The sequence below is a fragment of the Emys orbicularis genome, chromosome 3 (assembly GCF_028017835.1).
Source record: "Emys orbicularis isolate rEmyOrb1 chromosome 3, rEmyOrb1.hap1, whole genome shotgun sequence".
NCBI classification, from domain to species: domain Eukaryota; kingdom Metazoa; phylum Chordata; order Testudines; family Emydidae; genus Emys; species Emys orbicularis.
In genome coordinates, this window is record NC_088685.1 from 110518021 (window position 1) to 110542788 (window position 24768).

Consider the following 24768-nt stretch of genomic DNA (forward strand, 5'->3'; position numbering starts at 1 on the left):
GGGATTATTAACATTGTACCAGATGTGGCATACATGCCATAACATTTTGAGCATTGTAGAGCCAAAGATCATATGCAAATAGATTTTTCAGTAGAATATTCTGGAAAAAGAACTTGTCATAATTCTTGCTTTGTTCATCCCAGAAAGAAAAGCAGCATTGTTTAAACATACTGCTGGACTTTCCCCATTCCTTTCGGCTTGCTCACTTTCTTCCTCCTCTTGCGAATGAAAAAGTACATGTTTAAATAGAATGAAACTAGCCATCTCCAGCTTGACAAATTACCAGATTTTCCATAAGCGTTGTGCTCCCTGTGATTCTTGAAAACCATATTGTAAGTCTTCGAGATGTTTATATAGTAACATAGGCGTTCTCTATGTAATTCTGCTCTTGGATTTAGTAGAGGCTTTTGTCAGTATGCTACAAGACCATGGAAACTTAAAATGACACAGTTGATTTATTAATGTGGTTAGAATACGAGTCATAGAGTACACATGAAGGTCACTCAGGAGTACCCTGGGGTCAGCTACTAAACTTTTATACCAGTCAAGAAAAACATAGATAAATAAAAAAATCCTAAATGGACAAAGTATCAAGATACTAAAATACATGAACTATTGGCATTGATATTAGAGAGTTCCAAGGAACCTTTACAGTCCTCATAAGAATAAGGAGCAATTTGTAGAAGCAATAAACTTTAACTCTCCAGAAGGGGAGGTACTGAAGCACCCTTCTTACCTGACTTTAGGAAAGTATGGGTTTTAAATGTTTTTAGAATCATAGTTTGCAGGAAATTGGAGTGAAATGGTACACCAGGATAAGAAAATGAAATGATATGTAAACTGAAATTACTACATGATCAGTTGGAAAGAGGAGACAGTCTTTAGAGTTCTAGTCTGGAGTTCCTGACACCTCAGAAATATGGTTTCTATGCCAATATTCAGTATGATATTCTAAGCTGTATTCCATATGATATTTTAATTTAAAAGTTGTTGGTATTGTGTGTCAGAATGATTACGGTAATGTTCCAGATTTCTGTTACTTTTATGATCTGCTTTAAATATAGGATCACTACCTTCAAAGCAGAAAGTTATTTGTTTATATTTGCCAATATGAAATACCCATGGAATTGTTGCTGTCACTATGTATAAAAGTAGTTTAAACACTGTGTGGCAATAAAAATGTGATTGTTAAAGACGGCAAATATAGAATGATAGTATTTCATTCACATTGGCTCTAGAACTGTAAATATATTGTTTTGGCTATATATATTGACGACAAAATTAGAAATATAAATATTAGATAGCTTTAAACAAGGTTTTTGTAAAACTCCAGAAGTCCTAATATTTACCTTTTGAATTGCCAGTTGTTAAAAAGAAAACTATAAAATTGAAGTGTGAAGAGTGTAATTGTTTTATTACATAGTTTTTAAACTTTCTTTGCCATACTACAAATGTTTTAAACTTAGATTGTTATTGGTGTCTTTTGAGAAATGAATCATTTAATTTTACTAGTATTGATTTACTGTAAAAGATTTGTATTTCTTAATGATGTTATGGTGTGTTCAGATCTCATACTTAAAACAGTTTCTTGAATGAAAAATTCTGATCCAACATCTTAAAAATAACTAATTGTTTATCTCTTGTATCAACTACTTTTCAATCCTGTGCAATAATATTACAACTAAAGATTACATAAAAAGGCCATACTGAGTCAGAACAATGGTCCATCTATCCCAGTGGCCAGATGTTGCAGAAGAAATTAACAGAACAGGGCAATTATCGAGTGATTCAGCCCCTGTCATTCAGTTGCAGCATCTGGCAGTCAGGGGTTTAGGGATACCCAGAGTATGGGATTGCATCCCTGACCATCTTGGCTAATGGCCATTGATGAACCTATCTTCCATAAATTTATCTACTTTTTTTTTTAACTCAGTTATAATTTTGGCCTTCACAACATATCATGGCAACGAGTTCCACAGGTTGACTATGCATTGTGTGAAAAAATACTTCTTTATGTTTGTTTTAAACCTGCTGCCAGTTAATTTCACTGAGTGACCCCTAATTCTTGTGTTATGTGAAGGGATAAATAACATTTCCTTATTCACTTTCTCCACACCAGTCATGATTTTATAGACTTCTATCATATCCGTGCTTAGTTGTCTCTTTTCTAAGATGAACATTCCCAGTCTTCTTAATCTGTCCTCATATGGAAGGTCTTTCATACCCCTAATCATCTTTGTTGCCCTTCTCTGTACTTTTTCCAATTCTAATGTATCTTTTATTGACATGGGGCAACCAAGAACTGCACGCAGCATTCAAGGTGAGGGCATACCATGTAGATTTATATAATGGCATTATATTATCTGTCTTCTTATATATCCCTTTTCTAATTGTTCCTAACATTGTTAGCTTTTTTTGACGACCCCATCGTTTTGTCTGGATAGTTGGGATTGTGTGTTCCAATGTGCATTATTTTGCACTTATCAGCATTGAATTACATTTGCCATTTTGTTGCTCAGTCACTCAGATTTATGAGATCCCTTTGTAATTCTTTGCAGTCAGCTTTGGATTTAACTCTCTTGAATAATTTTGTATCATCTACAAATTTTATCACTGTTCATCCCCTTTTCCAGATCATTTAAGAATGTGTTGAACAGCTCTGGTTTTAGGATCCCTTGGGGGATCCTCCTATTTACCTCTCTCCACTGTGAAAATTGACCATTTATTCTGACTTTCTTTCTGATCTTTTAACCAGTTCCTGATCTGTGAGAAGACCTTCTCGCTTATCCCATGACTGCTTACTTTGCTAAAGAGCCTTTGGTGAGGGACCTTATCAAAGACTTTCTGAAAGTCCCAAGTACACTGTATCCACTAGATCCCCTTTGTCTACATGCTTGTTCAAATCCACAAAATATTCTAATAGATTGGTGAGGCATGATGTCCCTTGACAAAAGCCATGTTGACTCTTCTCAAACATATCATGTTTATCTTTGTATCTGACAATTCTGTTCTTTACTAAAGTTTCAACCAATTTGCCTGGTATTGCAGTTAGGCTTACTGGCCTGTAAATGCCATGTTTGCCTCTGGAGCCTTTTTAAAAAATCGGTATAACATTAGGTATCACCCAGTCATCTGGTACAGAGGCTGATTTAAGTGATAGGTTACATACCACAGTTGTTAGTTTTGCAATTTCATATTTGAGTTTTTTCAGAACTCTTGGGTGAATAAGCATCTGATCCTGGTGACTTATTATTGTTTAATTTATCAGTTTGTTCCAAAACCTCCTCTGGTGACACCTCAATCTGGGACAGTTCCTCAGATTTGTCACCTAAAAAGAACGGCTCAGGTGTGGGAATCTCCCTCATATCCTTTGTGGTGAAGACCAGTGCAAAGAATTCCTTTAGCGTCTCTTCAACAGCTTGTCTTCCTTGAGTGCTCCTTTAGTACCTTTATCGTATAGTGGCCCCACTGAGTGTTTGACAGTCTTCCTGCTTCTGATGTACTTAAAAAAATTTGCTGTGTGTTCTTGTGTCTTTTGCTAGTCACTCTTTGAATTCTTTTTTGGCCTGCCTAATTATATATTTACACCTGACCTGCCAGAGGATTTGACTTCCGTTTTTTAAAAGATGACTTTTGCCAGTTGTTTAGCCATGGTGGCATTTTTTGGCCCTGTTACTGTGTTTATATTATTATTTATTTTATTTTATTTTATTGGGATATACATATAGTTTGAGCCTCTATTATGGTGTTTTTTTAAAAAGTTTCCATGCAGCTTGCAGGTATTTCACTCTTGTGACTGCTTCTTTTAATTTCCATTTAACTAGCTTCCTCATTTTTATGTAGTTGCTCTTTTTGAAATTAAATGCTACTGTGGTGGATTTATTCAGTATTTTCTCCCCTACAAGGATGTTAACTTTAATTCCATTATGGTTGCTATGATTGAGCTGTTTGGCTATATTCACCTCTTGGACCAGATCCTGTGCTTCACTTAGGACTAAATCAAGAATTGCCTCTCCCTGTTTGGGTGCTAGGACAAGTTGCTCAAAGAAGCAGTCATTAGTTGTGTCTAGAAATGTTATCTCTGCATTCCAGCCTGAGGTGATATGTTACCCAGTCAATATGGGATAGTTGAAATCTCCCATTATTACTGGGTTTTCTGTTTTTGGAGTCTCTCTAATCTCCCTGAGCATTTCACAATCACTATCAGCTAGTCAGGAGGTTGGTAGTATACTCCTTCTGCTATACCCTTATTATTCAAGCATGGAATTTCTATCCATAGAGATTCTGTGATACATTCATATAACATTTTTGCTATATGTGACACTATGCTTTCTTTCACATACAGTGCCACTCACTCACTAGAGTGACTTACTCTCATTCCTATATATTTTGTACCCTCATATTAATGGGTCCTATTAATTTTCTTTGTTCCTCCAAGTTTCTCTCATGCCTATTACATCAATATCCTCATTTAATACCAGGCACTCAAGTTCACCCATCATAATATTTAGACTTCTAGCATTTGTATACAAGCACTTATAAAATTGTGCTCCTCCATGCCTGTCGGCTCTCCCTCCAGCCCTTAGTTTAAAAACTCCTCTACCACTTTTTTAATTTTACATGCCAGCAGTATAGTTCTGTTTTGGTTTAGGTAGAGCCCTTCCTGTATAGGCTCCTCCTTTCCTCAAAGGTTCCCCAGTTCCTAGTAAACTTAAATCCCTCCTCTCAATGCCATTGTCTCATCCATGTGTTAAGACCCTGCAGTTCTTCCTGTCTAGCTAGCACTGCTCATAGAACTGGAAGCATTTGAAAGAATACAGTCCAGAACCTCCATGGTAGCAATCAGTTACCTAACAGTCTAAATTTGGCCTCCAGGACCTCTTGCCTACCTTTCCCTGTGTCATTGGTATCTACATGTACCACGACCACTGGCTCCTCCCCAGCACTACACATAAGTGTATCTAGATGTCTCGAGAGGTCCACAATCTTCACACATGCAGGAAATTCACCGTGCAGTTCTCCCGGTCACCACAAAACCAACTATCTGTATTTCTAATAATCAAATCCCCCATTATTATTATTTGTCTCTTCCTAATAACTTGGAGGGGTATCCTAAGTGCAAGAGTGTACCATCACATCATCTGTAAGGAGGGTCCCAAGGATGGGATCTTTCCCTCTGCTCCAGCTTGTTGTCCTTTCCTGAGACTTCCATCTTCCTCAACAGCACAGAGGCTGAGAGACTGGGAGTGGAACCACTCTACAGTGTCCCTGAAAGTCTCATCTATGTAGATTATAAAGCACTGTAATTTTTTGCTTCCTTCATTTTGGACAGGTAAAAATTTAAACATATGACATTGCAGAAAGGAAAGAATACTTTTCATGTTCTGGTGATTAATTTGATTGAGCTTGTGCATCTAATAAAAGAAGTTCATTTAAACAAAGCCACCTTCTTATAAAGAGCACAAGATGAGTTTAGCTCATTGCATTATGAGTTTTCAATTTTAGAAGGTGTGTATAGGGCAGGGGTGGGGCAGACAGCTGGAATTGCTCCACTGACTGTATGTAGGCTGTGTGCATATGGAGGCTAATTTTTCAGCAGTGAACATGCATGAAACTGTGCTTAATTTTCCACATACAAATTGGATATATGCACATGCCCCAATAAATGAATATCCCTCTTTCTGTGGTGCTGTATATATGTATGTATATTATAGGAGGCTACCTATTATTATGTTTGCCCAAATTTTCCCATGTTAAGACCCTGGTTTCAGTTGCTTGTAATTTGGGCATGTCTACACTACAAACTTAAGTTGACCTATGTTCACTCAGCTTACAGCCACCACAGTAATTACTGCAATGGTTCATGTCCACACTGCCCTCCTTCTGTTGGTGCATATCCTCACCAGCCACACTTCCACCAATTTAAAAGGGGCGGTGTGAGGGACTGAGAGCCCAGGCTGTCTGCTCCACTTGGCAGGAGCAGGACAGCCGCCCAGGCTCCTGACAGGGAGCGCCATACCTGGAACCTCAGTGGCTGCTGTGCTCCCAGTGTCAGGTGGGGAGCCTTGGTGCAGCAGCCCAGCTGGGAGCAGGGAGCCAGGACCCCAGGCGTCAGCCTGGTGGGGAGCCGGGGGTGGAGAGCCCAGGCAGCTCCCTGTCTGGGAGCCCAGCTTCTGAGTGGGGAGTCTGGGGAGCAGCGTGGGAGGGAGCTGGGAACCCATCATGCAGCCCGGGCAACAGCTTGGGTGGGAGCAGGGGGCAGGAAGTTAGAGCGGGGAGTCCAGGCAGCAGCCTGGCTGAGAACAAGGAGCCCAGAGGTACTAGCTGGAGCACCCCACCCATCCCAGAGTGACAGCCTAAGCTGTGAGCGCCTTTCCTGTCAATTTCATGGCTCCAGCATGGAGTCATGAACTTGACAAGAATGACAGCCAACAGCCAATGTAAGAAACCTGCAGTGTCTACACGGATGCTACGTTGCCCTAACTGCACTGATGTAAGCCCTATGCCTCTTGTGGAAGTGGAGTTATTATGTTGGTGTAGTAGGGCACTTGTATCGGCCGGAGCAAGGCTGTCGTGTGTACACTGACATAGTTAGATCGACATAAGCTCCCTTACATCAGCCTAAATCTGTAGTGTAAACCAGGTCTTTGCAAAACTTTAACTATTTGGCTTGAAATTTTCCATGCTACATATCTTTCTCATGCTGAATTGTTCAGGATAATTTTAGCCAAAACGGTTCAGCTATTTCTGAGAATGAGGTTAGGGAAAAATACATTGTTTTGCCTGTGTTAAAAAATTCTGGTAACCTTTTCTTTGAAAAGCTGTAGTGCCCCCATGTTTTGGATTGGGGCTTGAAATTTGGCAGCGGGGGATGGCCTTTGTGTCAGGTATGTGCCTCTTGCCTTCCTTGTGAAAAGCTGCCCAAATTTGGCCAAGTTACAAGCCTTGTTTAAAAAAAAAAAAAAAAAAAAAAAGTCACAGTTCATATATGCTTGGAGAATTGCTAGACCTTTGCAGCTAAATTCCCTGAATATTCTGTGCACACTGAGCATGCTCCAGCCTGGGGCAAAGCAGGATTTTCCCTCTGATTGCAGCTCTGGCAGGCACAGGAACGGGAACTGAGATTAGCAAGCCTGTCTTTCCTGAGCTCTGTGATCCCCTGCTGGTTCAAGGCACCATAGAGGAGGAAACTTCCTTATTTGAATGCAGTAGGCTGGAGTAGATTAGGACAGCAAGCCCTGGCGGGGCGGGGGAAGGGGAGTGACTAGGATTAACTGGGCAAGGAGACTTGGAGCTGGGGGGGTGAGACTGGTGACATGATCTGCAGGCGGGTGACTGGAGGCTGGGAGTGGGGAAGAGACCGATTAGATGTGGTGCTGGTTGAGTAGGGGAGCTGGGAGCGGAGGAGAGACTGGGACTGGCTAGGTAGTGAGAATGGGATTGGGATGAGGAGTAGGAGATTAAAGGAAGAGAACAGATTGTCTTCATTAAGGATGGTGAATGATGCTTAGCAGAATTGGATTCTATCCCTGCCTCTGCCAGAGAGTTCCTGTGTGGTGTTGTGTCCTCTTTTTCTGGGTGTTCAACCTGAGTCCCTAAGGCCTGAATTGTAGAAGTGCTGAGCACTGAGAGTTGTGGTTATGGGAGTGTGACAAACTGGGAATATGTCTGTTGTTTCTTATGAATATTATATGCAACTCAGTTTCCTTGTTCAATTGCATATTGCTGCCTGCCTGAATGCATAGAGTTAAATCAAAGGAGGCTTTAAAGGGGTTGTTGAGAGGCCAAGCAGGAAAGGTAATATAGTGACAGGATAAGACAGCCTTACAGGTACATACCTTCAAGGGATTTAAGATAACAATGGCTGGGCCATCATTTGAGGAGAGAAGTTACCTAGATGGCTCCATCCAGGTTAGGATATTTTACTCTTCCCAAGACTAAGCCTGTAATCAAAAATAACAGGAGTACTTGTGGCACCTTAGAGACTAACAAATTTATTAGAGCATAAGCTTTCGTGGGCTACAACCCACTTCTTCGGATACACGGCTGCTACTCTGAAACCTGTAATCAAAGTTTTTTATTTGTGGTATGCCTAGTGTTGATGTCTAAATGTCTAATTTTTTTCTACCTGTTTTAACGCACCTTAATTTTACTCCTGCGAATGTTAGCCAGATTGCATTGCAGTGGTAGTGAACTAGCAAGAAATATAGAAGTAAAGGAAAAACTCTGCATCTTTAGGATAGTGTTTGCCTGCAAACAATCTACCATAAGTTTGTTGTAGAGGTCAGACATCTGCGGCAATGAATTACAAGATGCAGATGAGAAAAAATAATTTTCAGAAGGTAGAAGAATTTTGCGATGTTCTGTGCTTTTCTATTACATTTTGGAAACGATTCTAGACACTTTGTTTATAGCTTTCTCATTAAAATGCATTTTTTATATGTTTAAACACTGGCAATATAGTGAATGCAACAGTGATGGCATTAATGTGTAAAATAATGTATTTATGAATAAACTTATAAGCTGCAAAGTATGATGACAGTATTAGACTTATTGACAAAGGCAGCCATCAGACATACCGTGTTTTATTCCTTCTCATGTTTTCAACGGTGTTTGAAAGACTACTAGGACTAACTTAGTTACAAAATTACCAGAAAAATCATTTTTATTATAATTATATTTAAAATCAGACTAGAAAAGAACTTCATAGGGTAGATTTTCTTCTTGATGCACACACTTAAATCCCATACATATGATGCTCACCTCAGAAAAATGTACGTACACAAATTTTGATAGGGAGTTGAGAAGGCAGGTAACTTTAAAAAAAAAAAAAAAAAAAAAAAAAGTTTTTCCATGGAATATATTTTTAGTGTTTTATACTTTTAAAGTAATAATATCTTAGTCTATATCTATTAATATGCTCATACACATATTGTCAGTTTCAGCTATTCTACCTTAGTTTTCTGTAGTAGTAAAGAATATTGTGAAAGATAATAGAAAGTGGTATTTGTTTACTATTTTTACTAAAGTTAGCTGTCCTACATGTAACTCAAATTATACCTTTTTCCCATTTATTTGAAAAGCCTTAAGTGGGGCAAAATCTCAGTTCCATCAGTTGACTGTCCCATTTTCATTACTAGACACTAATATTTACATACTTGATCGGATCTCCTATAGCTGGAGACCAGAATGCACTTCGTAAGGAATTTTAAAATAACCAGTTTTTGCAAGATCTAGATACAACTTTATGCTCTTACGTTCTTACCGTTGTCTTTGAAGCACCAGCAGCTAACAAACACTATTCCCAGAACTGTGGTTGTTCCAGTTGACCTTTCTAATCATGCAGAGGCACACCTCCAATAAATGAAACAGAGCTTTGTTGGCTTGAGCTCCACTAGAAATCTAGGAACAGAAACAAATTCTTAATAAAATTGGACAGTTAGGATAAATTATGTGTGGTGCAGATGTGACCATACTTAGCAGACTAGACTGGATCTTTAAAGTTATATGCCAGTTATAAGCCAGGATTTTTTTAAAGAGGCAACTATTAGCTTTACACTAAGATAGGTCAGCCATTCATATTCTAATGTTTGAAGTTCTGCAGGCATGGCCATGGATCAGCTGACCAAATGTCTTATAAGCCCTCTTTAATATTACTTCCTTCCCAAATTTTCTCTTGTGTTTTTCTCTTTGCTTTCTTTTCATTTCTCATTTTAATCTTGTTAACATTTTCCTCATGAATATACATGCCACATAAAAGAGAGATTGCCTTATACAATGTAGTGTGTTCATTCAAATATATTCATTAGTATACACTGTACTCTGTCAAACTGTTTTTAATTCTGTATAATTTATATGCTAAAACGTAAGGATTCAGAAAAATAAAACCATGAGGTTGTACATATTCAGCCCAGTGATGACATGCATTCTCTTTCAGACATCTATCTACAGCTCTACACGTTTTAAGTATGTGAGCTCCCAGAACTTATCCCATGATGCATTTATACTTCTATAGCTCGTTATTTGATTATTTGATAATGGTTGTTAAACCATTCATTTTTAACTGTACAAGATGTTATTCATATAGAGAAGTCAAGGCGGATTATTGTTGCAGAAATAAATGGGAGTTTATATGCTTGCACAAAATAAGAATTAATATTGCCCTTTTCTGTATCTTAACAGATGCTGAAAGTGAAGAAGCTAGCTCATCTGCTCTGCCTACCCAAGTATCTCAGCCATCATCTTCTACATATGACCCAAACATGCCAACTAGTAATTATACTGGCATACATATCCCACCTGGTGCACATGCTCCAGCCAACACTCCAGCTGAAGTACCTCATAGCACAGGTATGTTGCATTTATATCCAGGAACACAGATTTACTTTTACTGTGAGGTGCTTTGCTATTCCATTGTAGCCTCCTTTCCAGTTATATGTAAAGTATAATAAGGCTGCAATATTGTATATGTGTTAGAACACAGGCAGCTTTTATAGTGAATACTTCATAAATTACCATGTTAATCCCCATGTTTTTGGACATTTGTGACTTTCTGGAACTTTCACTTGTTGGGCTGAAACTTTCTATGATGGTCTCAGCCTGAAAGTGATTTTGTTGTTGTTGTTGTTAAAAGTTTGGCAAAATAGTTTTGGTCTTTGACTACAAGGGATAGTGACAAGAATTTACGTTTCCCATTATTAACAAATATTTGTGGACAAGTCGATGGAAGTATGTACTCTGGGGGCAATTGGCGGTCAAAAAGTCTAACCAAAATGCTGAGTGTAAAGTAAGGTCTAAAAAATATATGACTGAAATATTAAAATGTAATGATTTAAATCACTGTACATACTCAGTTGGAATATGGTGCTTAGTTCTCATGACCCATCTCAAAGAAATATAGAAGAAATAGAAGGGGCATTGAAAGGCTCCCATATGAGGAGAAATTTAAAAGATTGAAAAGAAATGTAGTTTAGAGAGCAGAGGAATAAGGGGACAGGATAGATGTCTAATGAATGGGATACAGAAGGTGAATTGGACACTCCCTCTTGCCATTTCTCATTATTCAAGATCAAGAAGACCATCAATAGAATTAAAAGGCAATACGTTTATAACTGATAAAAGGAAAGACTGTTGACATTGTGCATAATTAACCTTTGGCAACACATTGCCACAAGATGTAAAAAATATATTTATATGGGTAATGGATACACTTGGTTAAAACAGAATAAGCAAAATTGTTCACCCTAAAAGATATAAAACCCTCATATTGTGGACATAACATATCCATTCGCTGACCAAGCTAATGGTGAAAGTTCTCGTGTGGGCAATTAAATCTGTTCAAATTGGTAAAAATGCACAGAAGGGTGAGTTATTCTAATGCATCTTTGGAGCTTTCCAACTCCATTTGAATACCTCCATTGATGCCTGGTTTATTTACTTGACCTCGTCTTTAAATCTCTCCACCTAGATACATCATTTTCCTACATTTGGGACCGTATCTAATGGAGTGTCTTAGCCCTTCTGCTCTTCCAACAATGCTATGCTTGCTGCCCTGTTCACTGAATAGCAGCTATGAAACTGACAAGAGTGTCAATTTCACTTAGCTGCTCCACAGCAAGGAGCCTGACAGCCCTGGGAGCCCCAGCTGGAGCCAGGATTCTCAGGGTTGCAAGGCTCCCTGCTCCATCCGGGGTTCTACTGGCTGGCAGGCTACCTTTTGTGGTAAGGGGAGCCTGTAAGGGCTCCAGGGGTTGGAAGGCTCCCTGCCACAGAGCCTAGCAGCACCAAGAGTCCTGGCTCCAGCCGTAGCACCCAAGGTTGTCTCTTATCTTTCCAGTATAACTTCTTTACTTCTTTGTCTTTCTCTACATATTCCCATTGCAGCATGCATTGTTCTTCTGGTTGTGTCACCTGTGATTGGCTCTTTTTTAAGACTTCTCTTTCTTCACTCAGTTTCCATGTGCCTGCCTGTATCCACTCTTCTGTCCTTGATCATCTTGATCCAAGTGAAGTTATTGCAGCTTCCCAGCAGACATCTCTAAAGCAAGCCCATTGCTCCTCTATGTCATCATTCATTACCTGCAATTCTTCAGATTCATCAGACTGCTGGATTTTAAACTCCCTCCTTCAATCAAATATCTCTTTTCTTGTTAACTTGTCTTTTAGCTTTATTCTAACTGTTCCAATGACAAGGTAGTGGTTACTTCCTGCATTAGAATTTGTAAAAGATCTTGCATCCTGCAGTGATCTTCTGTGCCATCTGTTTAGGCAACACAATCCAATTGTTTCTCAGCAATTCCATCATTTGATTTGCCTGGTAGTTTGTGTTTCCTGAGATGAGGGAAAAGTACCCCCACCAATGGCACAAGTTATACATGCTGCACATCTCAATGAATCTTTTACCATTTTCTACCTGACTCTCAATTCCATGTGTATGAAATGCTCAGATCCGAGGCTGCCGTTACCAACTTGGGCATTCATATCACCCATAACCAGAACTACATCATAAGCATAGACCTGGTTTAGTACATCTTGCAACTTGTTGTAGAATGCACCCTTTGCTTGTTCATCATGATCATTGGTAAGTGTGTAACGCTGGGTGGTAGTTAATTAACATGATTTGTAACACAATGTGCTCTTATAATTCATGAGTTGACTAGTTCCCATTCTTGTAGAGGTTATGTGTTGTCTTTTGGTCAAGGGGTATTCCAACTCTCTCTTCAGGAGTATCACAAATAGAGTACCATGATACCAACTGAATGGAGTATTCCACATTCAGTCCATCTCATTTGCTCCCTCTGGGAATACTATTATTGAACTGAGACTGACTCAAACTTCTTGACTCAGTTTCCCAATGAACCCACATGGTTCTCACATTCCAAGACCTGATTTTAGCTCTTAGGATCTCTTGTTTCAGGTGATGAACTCCTTAACAGGTTTCGTCTACCACTGTCATACCTCCTTTTGAACTCAGTGATTCCAAAAGGCTGGGATCTCTTTCAAGCTGGCTAACCGAGACAGACTCTTGTATCTGGGTTTTTCCATAACTACAACTTTTACATACACTGGTAGTTAGTCTGACTTACAACCATAGGTCCATGACTCCTTATCCAATATGTACGGAGCAGCCCATACCATATATGGGGTTCCTTCATCCACCAGCCGAGGGACACAATTGGTAGTTTAGGATGCCCCAGGATAATGGCATGGTTGTAGGGTAATAAGGGGTTGTCTGCATGTGTGGGGAGGGTGTTGGTCTCACACAGAACTACCCTTATGTCAGGGGTCAGAGAAAGATTTGAGATGGAGAAGTGCTGTCTCTCTCACTGAGAGCACAAGACTTAGGAGTGAAAACTGTATTTTCAAAGGAGCACAGTCCCAGATAAAAAATGTTCCCTTTCCTGATGCAAGCATCATGTGGAACAACTTTTCTGTATCTCATCATGTCTCAATCCTTAACTCTTCTTCTTGGCCTGAAATTCTTAACCCTCTTTGAGAATAAAGAAATGCTACTTCTGTTCTCTTCTCCCCCGACCCCTTTGCTTTCTCCTAGTTCCTTGTACTAATTTTCCCAAAAACTCTAAATCTGGCGACCTCTTGTTCTCATTGGACCTTTTTTTCACACCAACTTTTCTGTACCTGTTGATGTTACTTCTATGAAATATTGTACTGAAATAGCTGTTCTTGAATACGTCTTAATGAAAGATGCTATATAGAAATATTTAAACATTTTTAGCCAACAAATTATTTTTCAGAAGTACTTTATAAATGTTTCTGAAGTTCTCCTAAAGTTTCCTTCAGTCTCAATTATTTCCAATAAAAGCCAGTTCAGGATTGTTAACACTGTAAGTAACACAATTAAACCTCCTGTTAACAACTTGCTTTTTAAGTCTATAATTAAGAGTAACATAGTGTAATTCCACTGTTGTTTTGCTGATTTGCAGGTGTAACAAGTAATATCATTCAACCCACTCCACAAAATATCCCAGCTGTAGATCCTTCTCTTTACAATGCTCAATCTGCAGGTAAGGCAATGGCATTTTTTGTTTTTGCTTATGACTTACTTTGCACAAAAAATAGTTTGAGGAGAAACAGAATAAAATTTAAGTAATGTTGACAATTCACAAATAAAAGAGTATTGCTCTTTGGGGGTAGGAACTGCTTTTCTGTGCTTGATGACATCACCTAGCACATTCAGAGTGCTAATGAAATGCAAATGTCTTAAAACCGTTAATAATACCCTGATATATAACTTTTGGCTATTACCTCATTAAATCCCCTAGCTAACCAAAGCATGGTCTCTACTTAGAACCATGTTTCTGAAAAGCCCAGGTGCTGCAAAAATTAGAGTTGGGCGATTAGGTAGGTAATACTCATCCTCTGAATTGGTATTGAACTAATGAGCTATTATTGTGATAGGGACTCTGTGCTGCTATTTTTCAAATGAGATTTAGAACCATCCAGTTCAGTAAAAATGATGATTCTGGTGGTGTGGCTAAATTCCATGTTGGGTAATCACTGAACATTCCACCTCCCTAAAATGGTCCTCACAGGCTCAATTTAAGTTGTTATTCAATTCCTTCCTAAAATAATCACACAAAAAAGACATTTCTGTAGTGTCTCTGCTGCAGAATACCTGTTGTATTCCATGCCAGTGACAGCACATGTCAGTTGTAAATAATCCCTGTATGAAATTAGCTAACTTAATATAATGCCTGTCTGTAATTATCAATCACTTAGCCAAAGTTGACTTTGAATCCAAAATATGTTTACTTATATATTGCCATCTGTCTGTGGTGTTATATTTGCACCCATTGCCATACTACTTCTCTATTCATAAGTTCATTGTTCTCTCTGTATATACATATGAACTAACCTTAGCGAGAAACCATACTCTGAGAAAGGTGTGGTCTGACTAGAAGCCAGAATCCTCCTAGCACTGACACTCCATTGAACGAGTCCATTAACCTTTCTGTCAGAGTTTTCCATCTGCAAAAGTGAGGTAGTACCAAGATAGGTTATGTTGCTGTGTAAAAGTTAGTTAGTGTTTCTGTGTGGCTGGTATAATTTTGATACTGTACTCAATAAACTAAGAAACCTATTTAAAGGTTGTGTGGTACATTATTAATTAAAATACATTTTTTCTTTGAGATATTAAAAGGCTACTTAGCAGTCTGCTCTTTGAGTATAATTAGGCTTGGAAGGATTAGATTTTTGATGGTAAATGTCAGGAAGTATCAATTGACAATCTACAAACTGACAAAAAAATTACCATCAATAATAATCTAAATTTATAGATAAGCAAAGTAAAAAAAATGCTGCTTGAGAACTTATTAGAGTTTGATTTAAGGGTACTTACTTTGTATATTTTGATGATATTGACAGTTTTTGTTTTAACAATATTAAAGCTTTAACTTTTTGGATCTCAGGGTCTACTGTCATTAAAAATTATTATTTGATTCCCCCATTAATTTCCCACATCGGTGTGAACTTAAATTGATAAAAATAAAAAAAGGTTTAAAATAAACATTGGCTGCTTCTGCTCCGCCCCCCAGCTAGAGTGTCTGTCTAGCTCCTCCCTGTAATTTTCCCGAAACGCAGGAGTGAGCGTCAATGTCTTAGCTATGGCTACACTAGAGATCTTACAGCAGCACAGCTGAACCAATGAAGTTGCGCTGCTGTAAGCTCTCGAATGTAGCCGCTGTAAGCCGATGGGAAAGAGCTCTCCTTTCAGGTTAATTACTCCAGCCCCCACAACCAGTGGTAGCTATGTTGGTGGGAGAAGCTCTCCCACCAACATAGCACTGTCCACACCGACGCTTAGGTCGGTGTAACTTACGTCGCTCATGGGGGTGGCTTTTTCACACTGCTGAGTGACATAAGTTATACTGACATAAGTGGTAGTGTAGACGTAGCTTAGGTTTAGTGTCTGTGAAAGTTCTGACTCCTACAGTCAAGCATCGCCCAACTGGTTGACAGTTTCATTGTACAAATAAGCCAGAACTGTGTGGCAACTTTGTACAGCACCTGCATGCATTAGTTCAGTGCAGTTTAGTCATTGTTTTTGTTAGCACTAAATTTCATTACATTTATTCACAGGTTACATGATGTTTTATGTAAACTTTGTATGCTCCCATAAGCTTTTTTTGCCAATGGCATAGTGTAGTGTAGTAAAGCTACCTGTACCTTCTTGTACAAGTGATCATATTTGGAATTAATAACCATTTTGGTTTTCCGTCCACAAAATAGAAATAATAATTACACATTTAAGATGACTAAATGTAAATGAATACATCTAGGAAGAAAGAATGTAGGCTATACTTACATGATGGAGGACTTTATCCTGAGAAGCAGTGACTCTGAGGAGAAAAAATAAAGATTAGGGAGTTATGGTGGAAATCAGCTGAACATGAGCTCCCAGTGTGATGCTGTGGCAAAAGAGATAATGGAATCCTTGGGTGCATAAACGGGAATCTCAAGAAAGAGTAGAGAGGTTACTTTGGCACTGTTGTGACCGCTGCCAGAATACTGTCTAATTCTGGTGCCCACCATTCAAGAAGGATGCTGATAAATTGGAGATGATTCAGAGAAAAGCTACAAGTTTGATTAAAGAATTAGACAACAAGCTCTGTCAATTTAGCTTAACAAGGAGGAGGTGAAGGAGTGAATTGATTACAGTCTATATGAACCTACGGGGGAACAAATGGGCTCTCTGATGATGATCTAGCAGAGAAAGATATAACATGATCCAGTGGCTGGAAGTTGAAGCTAGACAAATTCAGACTGGAAATATGACGTACATGTTTAACAGTGAGAGTAATGAACAATTGGAACAAAATGGCGGATTCTCCATCACTGGCAATTTTAAAATCAAGATTGGAATTTTTTTTCTTTCATGAGTGTTTGCTCGCGTCAGTTCCATTCTAGGTGTGTGTGCGCCCATGTGTGTGGCTGTCAGAGATTTTTGCCTTAGCAGTACCCATAGGGCGGGCTGTGGCACCCTTTAGAGTGCTGCACTCATGCCGCGGTATATCAGGCGCCTCCAGCCCACACCCTCTCAGTTCCTTCTTACTGCCCGTGGTGGTCAGTCAGAGCACCTGTCTTGCTTGACAAGAGTTAACGGTTTTCTTCCCTTGGACTCCATGCCTTCGGGCCTCGTGTATATTGTTGATAGTGTTAAGTAGTTGTTAAGTGTTAGTTAGTTAATAGGGTCCCAGCGGGGACTTTGCCCCAGGCCAGGCATGCCCCGTGCTCCTGGGTTTAAGACCTGCTTGGGCTGCAGCAGGCCTATGCCTGTGAGTGACCCCTATAACAGCTGCCTTAAGTGCTTGGGGGAGTCACACATCAAGGAGCGTTGCCAGATCTGCAAGAACTTTCAGCCCCGCACCCAAAAGGAGAGGGATATTCACCTCAGGGCTCTCCTGATGGAGTCTGCTCTCCACCCGGCTTCCGAGCCTTCCACACAGGCCACACTGAGCACCTCGGCCTCCGTGCGCAGTGCATCCCTGGCACCTGGCTCTTCCCAGCACCATTAGCTAATGCTGGTACCGAAGAAGAAGGTTAAAAAGCGCTCTCCAGAACCAAGCAAGAAGGCCCAGGGGTCATCCAGCAAAGGACCCGGGCCTGCCCGCCAGCCTTCTCCAGAGCCACACGAGCGTGCCTCCACGACTGGGGCTCTTAGTCCCCTTAAAGGTCCGCCACCAACTCCTGGGAGCAGAATGGGACCCGCAACCCTGCCTGCACCGTCGTCATCCCAATCCCAGGCGCAGAGAGTGCACAGGTCTCCACCTGCTCTTACGACGTCTTCGGTGCCACAGGAACAGGCTAAGGCTCCCCAAGAGTGCAAGCCCACAGTTAAGACCCCTCTGGGGGAGGAGGAACACCGCTGGTCACCAGACAAGAAACGTCAATCTCCACTGCGTAGAGCAGTGCTCTTCACTATTTTTGAAATGGGGCCCACTTTGGCAAAAAATTGTCAATGTCAATGTGAAAGCCACATCAACCCGACACAGATGGTTGAACACTCCGAGTTCTTTGTTGGTTGATATGGTAATATTACCGTTATGGGTAATATTGCTTGGGATGCAAGAGGGGACATGGGGGGCTGGCTCTGGGAGGGGGTACGGGGTGCAGGAGGGGGTGGGGCTCAGGGGCTGGCTCCAGGAGGCTGCAGGTGGGTGGTGGAAGAGCTATTCAGAATCTGCCCACTGAAGAGAGCAGCACTTATTTTGGGCAGCCCCGGCCCCACGCCGCTCCTGAAAGGGGCCAACACACCCCTGCGGCATCTGGGGGGGCACGTGGCTCAGCGCGCTGCCCCTCTCTGTAGGCACCGCCCCCACAACTCCCGTTGGTCACAGTTCCCCATTCCTGGCCAATGGGAGCTACGGGGACGGTGCTTGCAGGCAGGAGCAGCGCGCTGAGACCTCTGCTCCTCTCTTACCCCCCAGGGCCGCGGGGGCATGCTGGCTGCTTCCGGGAGCGGCGTGGGGCCAGGGAATGCAGGGAGCCTGCCTTAGCTGTAGCCCCACTGAACCGCTGGAGAGCACGATCAACAGGGAGCCGCCCTTAGGGTCCATGGGAGCCGCCACTGGCTCGCAGGCCTTGCTGTGAAAAACACTGGTGTAGAGAATCCCAAAGAGGCACGGACTCTCCTCCCGGTCTCCTTGGCGCTACTCTGCGGCACCGGGTTGACACTCCCCGTACTATGACCGGCATCGTTCACCCTCTTGCCAGTCTATCTCTAGATGTCGGTCAGGATCGCCAGCACAATGGGAACGCTCCCCATCTTATTGCCGGTCTCCCCCGGCACCGGCGCCGCTCTCCACAATACAGTCAGTGGTCAGTTACACCTGGCCAGTGATCACCGGTAGCCATGACCAGTAAACAGACTCAGGCGTCGACGGCTCCTCCCGGGTCGCCAGAAGGTGCTTCCTCTGGCACAGAGGCCCAGTTCAGCCCATCGCCCCAGTCTCAGCGACAGAATTGGGCACTGGAGCCTGCTCCATCGTCCATGGCACCGCAGTGGCAGCAAGGCCAGTGGCCAACACAGTGGTCATATTGGGGAGCATGGGGCATTCTGGCAATGACGATGCCCCCTTCGCATCACTCCTCGTAGGCCGCGTCGGCGCAACAGATGGCAGCCCCGCCGGCACTGGGCTCAGTAGTGGAAGCCCATTCTGAGGTTGGGGTAGAGAATCCTGTATCCACCCCTAAACTTCCCTTTCCAACGGCGGCCGAGCCCTCAGCGCCTCCACCGGAAACCAAGTCTTCCTCATCTTCCCTAGATGAGGCAGTCACAGGACCTTCCAGGGCTAGCCCCCCAGATGACTTTAGGGAGCATCAAGCCCTTCTCCAGCAGGTGGCTGAGAACTTGGGGCTCGAGGTGCAGGAGATGACGGAGCAGGAGGACACCCTTTTCAATGTCCTCTCGGCTTCCACGCCCACCCGGATCGCCCTGCCCGTACACGATGGGGTCCTCAAGATTGCCAAGTCACTGAGGCAGATCCCATCCTCCATCCCGCCCATCTTGAAACGGGCCGATAAAAAATACTTTGTGCCAGCCAAAGATTTCAAGTACCTTTATACTCACCCACCTTCAGGCTCGCTGGTTGTATCTGCAGCCAGTGAAAAGGAAAAGCAGGCTCCCACCGCCTCTACTCCCAAAAATAAAGAAGCCAAAAAATCAATTTATTTGGCAGAAAAATTTATTCAACAGCCAGCCTACAATTCCGGGTGGCGAACCATCAGGTCCTGCTGGGCCGATATAATTTTAATCTTTGGGACAGTCTTAAAAAGTTCCAGGATTTCATTCCTCAGGGTCAGGCTCAAGAGTTTGGCACCCTGGTAGAGGACGGGACCGTGGCAGCCAGATGCTCCCTGCAAATAGCATGGGACTCGGCAGCGTGGGTGGTCACATCGGCTGTGGTCATGCGATGCAGCTTCTGGCTCCAAACAATGGGCCTCTCCTAGGAGATGCAGGCCTTGATTCAGGATCTCCCCTTTGACAGAGTTGGACTGTTCTCCGATCAGACAGACGCCAGGCTACACGGGTTGAAGGACACTAAGGCTACCCTTCACTCGTTGGGCATACATACCCCGCAGTCTGCCAGAAAGCCATTCTGGCCTCCGCCGCCATCAAGGCTTTGGCAAGCCCGGCAGAGATCTGCAAGAAGGGACGCTCGGTTTAGCCGTCGCTGCCCTTCTTCCTCCCGCTCGCCAGCCCAGCCCGGACCCGCTAAACACTAGGGTGGCCAAAAGCAATCGTTTTGTGGGTGCGCTCAAGAGCAATGCGCCAGTCATCCGGCCGGATCCTGCCCATCATTTCCTCAACTGCCTTTGTCCCTACCACTCGGCCTGGTCGCAGGTTACATCGGACCGCAGGCTCCTGGACATAGTAGCTCAAAGCTATACCTTGCAATTTTTGGATACGCCTCCTTCCCTCCCCCCTGCTTCCCCATCCTTCTGCAGGGACCCCTTTCACGAGCAACTCCTGGTTCAGGAGGTCAACAAGCTCCTGCAGTTTTGGGCTGTGGAGGTGGTTCCTTCGGAAATGGAAGGAAGAGGATTCAATTCCCAATACTTACTAATCCCAAAGGCCCAGGGGGGCCTCAGACCCATCCTGGACCTGCGTGACCTCAACAAGTCTCTCAAGAAATTGAAGTTCCGCGTGGTCTCCCTGGCCTCCATTATTCCCTCTCTGGATCCGGGGGACTGGTACACCGCTCTCAGTTTAAAGGACACTTACTTCCATGTCTCCATATTCCCGGAACACAAACTTTTCCTGCATTTCATAATGGACAGGAGCCACTTCCAGATCACGGGGATACCCTTGGGTCTGTCCTCGGCCCCCAGGGTGTTCATGAAATGTGTGGTGCCAGTAGCAACTTACCTCAGACGTTGGGGTGTCCAGATCTTTCTGTATCTCGACAACTGGCTCATCAAGGGCAGGTCTCCGGAGCAGGTGCAAAGAAGCCTCGATCTGGTCCGCTCCACCTGCAGCGACCTGGGCCTGTTAATAAACATAGAAACACATTAACACCGGTCCAGCACCTAGAGTTTATCGGAGCAGTTCTTGACTCCGCGTGAGCCAGGGCCTTCCTTCCAGAAGAACACTTTCCGGCCATGTCGGATCTCATAGCCCATATAAAGGAGGCATCCAATCATCACGGCCCACACATGACTGCGGCTGATGGGCCACATGGCATCATGCACGTACGTGGTCAGTCACACCCAGCCTCATTTGTGACCCCTGCAGACGTGGCTGGCAACAGTTTACGTTCCCAGCAGGCATCCCTTGGACCGAGTGGTCACGGTACCGAACCACATCCTCTCATCCATGGACTGGTGGCTAGACCCCAAGTCAGTGTTGCAGGGAGTTCCCTTTGTGTTCCCAGCACCATCGCTTACCCTGGTCTCGGACGCATCGGACCTGGGCTGGGGGACCCACCTGGGCTAGTTCAACACCCAGGGCTGCTGGATGCAGCACGATCCAGCCCTTCTAGGGAGCTCAAGGCCGTGCGCCTGGCCTGTCAGGCATTCTTGTCCCACCTGAGAGGCAAGGTGGTGGAGATCCTCACGAACAATACAGCCACAATGTATTACAACAGGCAAGGTGGTGCCAGGTCTTTGGCCCTGTGTCGGGAGGCACTCAGCCTCTGGAACTTTTGCGAGCGGCATGCCATCCATCTGGTGGCCGCCCACCTACCTGGAACCAAGAATGTCCTGGCAGATCACCTCAGCAGGACCTTCTTGTCTTGCCACAAATGGTCCCTCCATCCAGAGGTGGTCAGCCCGATCTTCTGAAGGTGGGGGACTCCCCAGGTGGACCTGTTTGCATCCAGACAGAACAGAAAGTGCCACATATTCTGTTCTCTGCATGGCAGAGACAAGGGATCCCTGTTGGACGCCTTCCTGATTCCATAGTCAGGAATGCTGATGTACACCTTTCCACCAGTGCTGCTTATCCACAGCGTCCTGCTAAAGATAAAGCAAGACAAAGTGTCTGTCATCCTGATAGTCCCGGTGTGGCCTCGCCAATACTGGTTCGGCATGCTGCTGAGTCTTTCGGTGACCGACCCACTGCAGTTACCTCTCCGACTGGATCTGTTGTCCCAGAACCATGGCAATCTGCTGCACCCGAACATGGCATCGCTGCACCTGACGGCATGGCTGCTGCATGGCTAAATATGGATGAGCGGGAGTGCTCTTCTGCAGACCAACAGGTCCTGCTGCTCAGCAGGAAGACTTCCACCAGGGCTACCTATGTAGCAAAGTGGAAGCACTTCACATGTTGAGCCTCGGACAAGCACATTCGTCCAGTGGAGTCCCCACTGCAGAACATCCTGGACTGTTAGTTGCATCTTAAGCTTCAGGGCTTGTCATTGTCTTCGGTCAAGGTACACCTGGCGGCCCTTTCGGCGTTCCACCGTCCGCTTCAGGGCAGGTCGCTCTTCGCCCATCCCATGGCAGTGCAGTTTCTGAAAGGTCTAGAGCACCTGTACCCGCATGTCTGGGAACTGGTCCCCCCGTGGGATGTGAATCTTGTGCTTTCAAAGCTCATGGGTCCCCCGTTTGAACCCTTAGCTTCCTGCTCCTTTCTGCTTCTCTACTTGAAGGTCTCCTTCTTGGTCGCTATAACTTCGACCCGGCGGGTGTCCGAGATCAGGGCGCTCACGTCGTAGCCGCCTTATACGGTCTTCTGCAAAGACGAAGTCCAGCTGTGTCCGCACCCGGCTTTTCTGCCCACGGTCGTTTCTCAGTTCCACATTGGCCAAGATACTTACTTACCGGTCCTCTGTCCAAACCCTCATGCATCAGATGAGGAGCGCAGGTTGCATACTCTAGGCATCAGACGGGCTCTGGCCTTCTCATTGATATCCGTTCCGTAAGTCAACGCAATTATTCATTGCTGTTGCAGACAGGATGAAGGGTTGCCCGGTATCAACCAGAGAATTTTGTCTTGGATCACGGCCTGCATCCGCTACTGCTACAAGCTGGCGAAGGTGCCTCCGCCGGCAATCGTGATGGCTCATTCAACTAGAGTGCAAGCGTCTTCGGCGGCCTTCCTGGCGCAGGTGTCGATTCAAGAAATTTTGTCTGTTGCCATTTGGTCATCCGTTCATACATTCGCGTCGCACTATGCACTGACTCAGCAGGCGCGAGACAACGCTGGCATTGGCAGTGTGTGCTACGAGCTGCACGACTGTGAACTGCAAGCCCACCTCCATTGATACTGCTTGCGAGTCACCTAGAATGGAATCGACATGAGCAAGCACTGGAAGAAGAAAAAACGGTTACCTACCTTTCGTAACTCTTGTTCTTCGAGATGTGTTGCTCATGTCCATTCCATTACCCGCCCTCCTGCCCCTCTGTTGGAGTTCTTGGCAAGAAGGAACTGAGAGGGCGTGGGTCGGTGGTGCCTGATATATTGTGGCATGAGCGCAGCACTTTAGAGGGCGCCAGAGCTGGCTCTACGGGTACCGCTAAGGCAAAAATCTCTGACAGACGTGCACGTGAGCGCACGCATACCTAGAATGGAATGGACATGAGCAACACATCTCAAGGAACAACAGTTACGAAAGGGAGGTAACCATTTTTTCTTGGTTTTAAAACAGATATGTTCTAGGAGGAATTATTTTGGGGAAGTTCTATGGTCTGTGTTATACACGAGAGCAGACTAGATGATCGCAGTGGTCTCTTCTGGCCTTGGAATCTATGAATCTATTAATTTAAATGATATAGTAAAAAAAAATTCAGTTTAGTTACATTTTGAATATCTTAACTGTTTCTTTTTAATAGGAAAAGAAATTTTCACTCCTTTAAATAATTATGGTTCCAATTAGTGCATTGTTCATATATTTAAAGAATGGTTAAAGCACTGCTAACACATACTAATAATTTTAATTACCGTCACGGCTTTGATTTTCTGTAGACTATATCTAAGGCCTTGCCTACACACCCGGTGCACTGGTTTCATTAAAACTGTGGTTTTAAACCAATTTATTTAAACTTGTCCAAGTTGTGAGTAGCAATTTAAATTAAACAATAAATCGGATATTATGTAAAATATCAATTGTTTTTCTTTCAAAAACTGCTTTCCTTTCTCACTACATGATTTTCTTAACCCTCCTCAAAATGCCCTTCAATTTCTGCATCATGTTCCTAATTGCTGAGCTGAAAGAATCATAGCTGGTGGAAGTTAGCTTTGGATTGCAAATGACTATCAAATTTCAGTAATGAATATAACTACTATACTAATATTATTTTTGGATCAATACAGAGTCCAGTTTATTTCAGGATTGGTACAGCATAGCTTTTCCCATGTGTCAATATTTTTCTTGCCTTTAAATTATATAGGTTGAAATTAATTAGTTACTAAATGGACAGGCCTTCTAAATGACAGCTTTGAAATAACTACAAATATTGTCGTTTTTCTCCACATCATTTCCAAGTAAATACTTGATTCAAGTATTTCAGGAAAATTACAGTTAACATTTTTCTATTCTCCTTCTCCATTGTGAGCTGCTGACTTTAATAGGAGCTGAGGCTGCTCGGCACTGTATAGAATGAGGCCCTTACTGGGTAAACTTTGGTTTATAAATTAAAATTGCTAGAACCTTTTTCTAAAGTGTTGATATGGTGGTATCTGAAAGAGGCATCATAAAAAATAAGACTTTATGCCAACAAAACATTAATAGAGCTGGTGCTGTAAAAATAAGATTAGGTTGGTTAATTTAGGCTTCCTTCCAGTAAATTAGTTGAATACTGGAA

General features: G+C 43.1%; 1 protein-coding gene across 2 annotated transcripts in view; it reads left to right on the forward strand.

Moving 5' to 3' along the window:
* Nucleotides 1-24768, forward strand: part of VTA1 (vesicle trafficking 1) — a 78463-nt gene that overhangs the window by 49951 nt on the left and 3744 nt on the right. For both annotated transcript variants that reach the window (XM_065400719.1, XM_065400720.1), the window contains 2 exons: nt 10183-10350; nt 13944-14024. In XM_065400719.1, coding sequence (XP_065256791.1) covers nt 10183-10350; nt 13944-14024 — 249 coding nt within the window. The remainder of the gene's footprint in view (nt 1-10182; nt 10351-13943; nt 14025-24768) is intronic.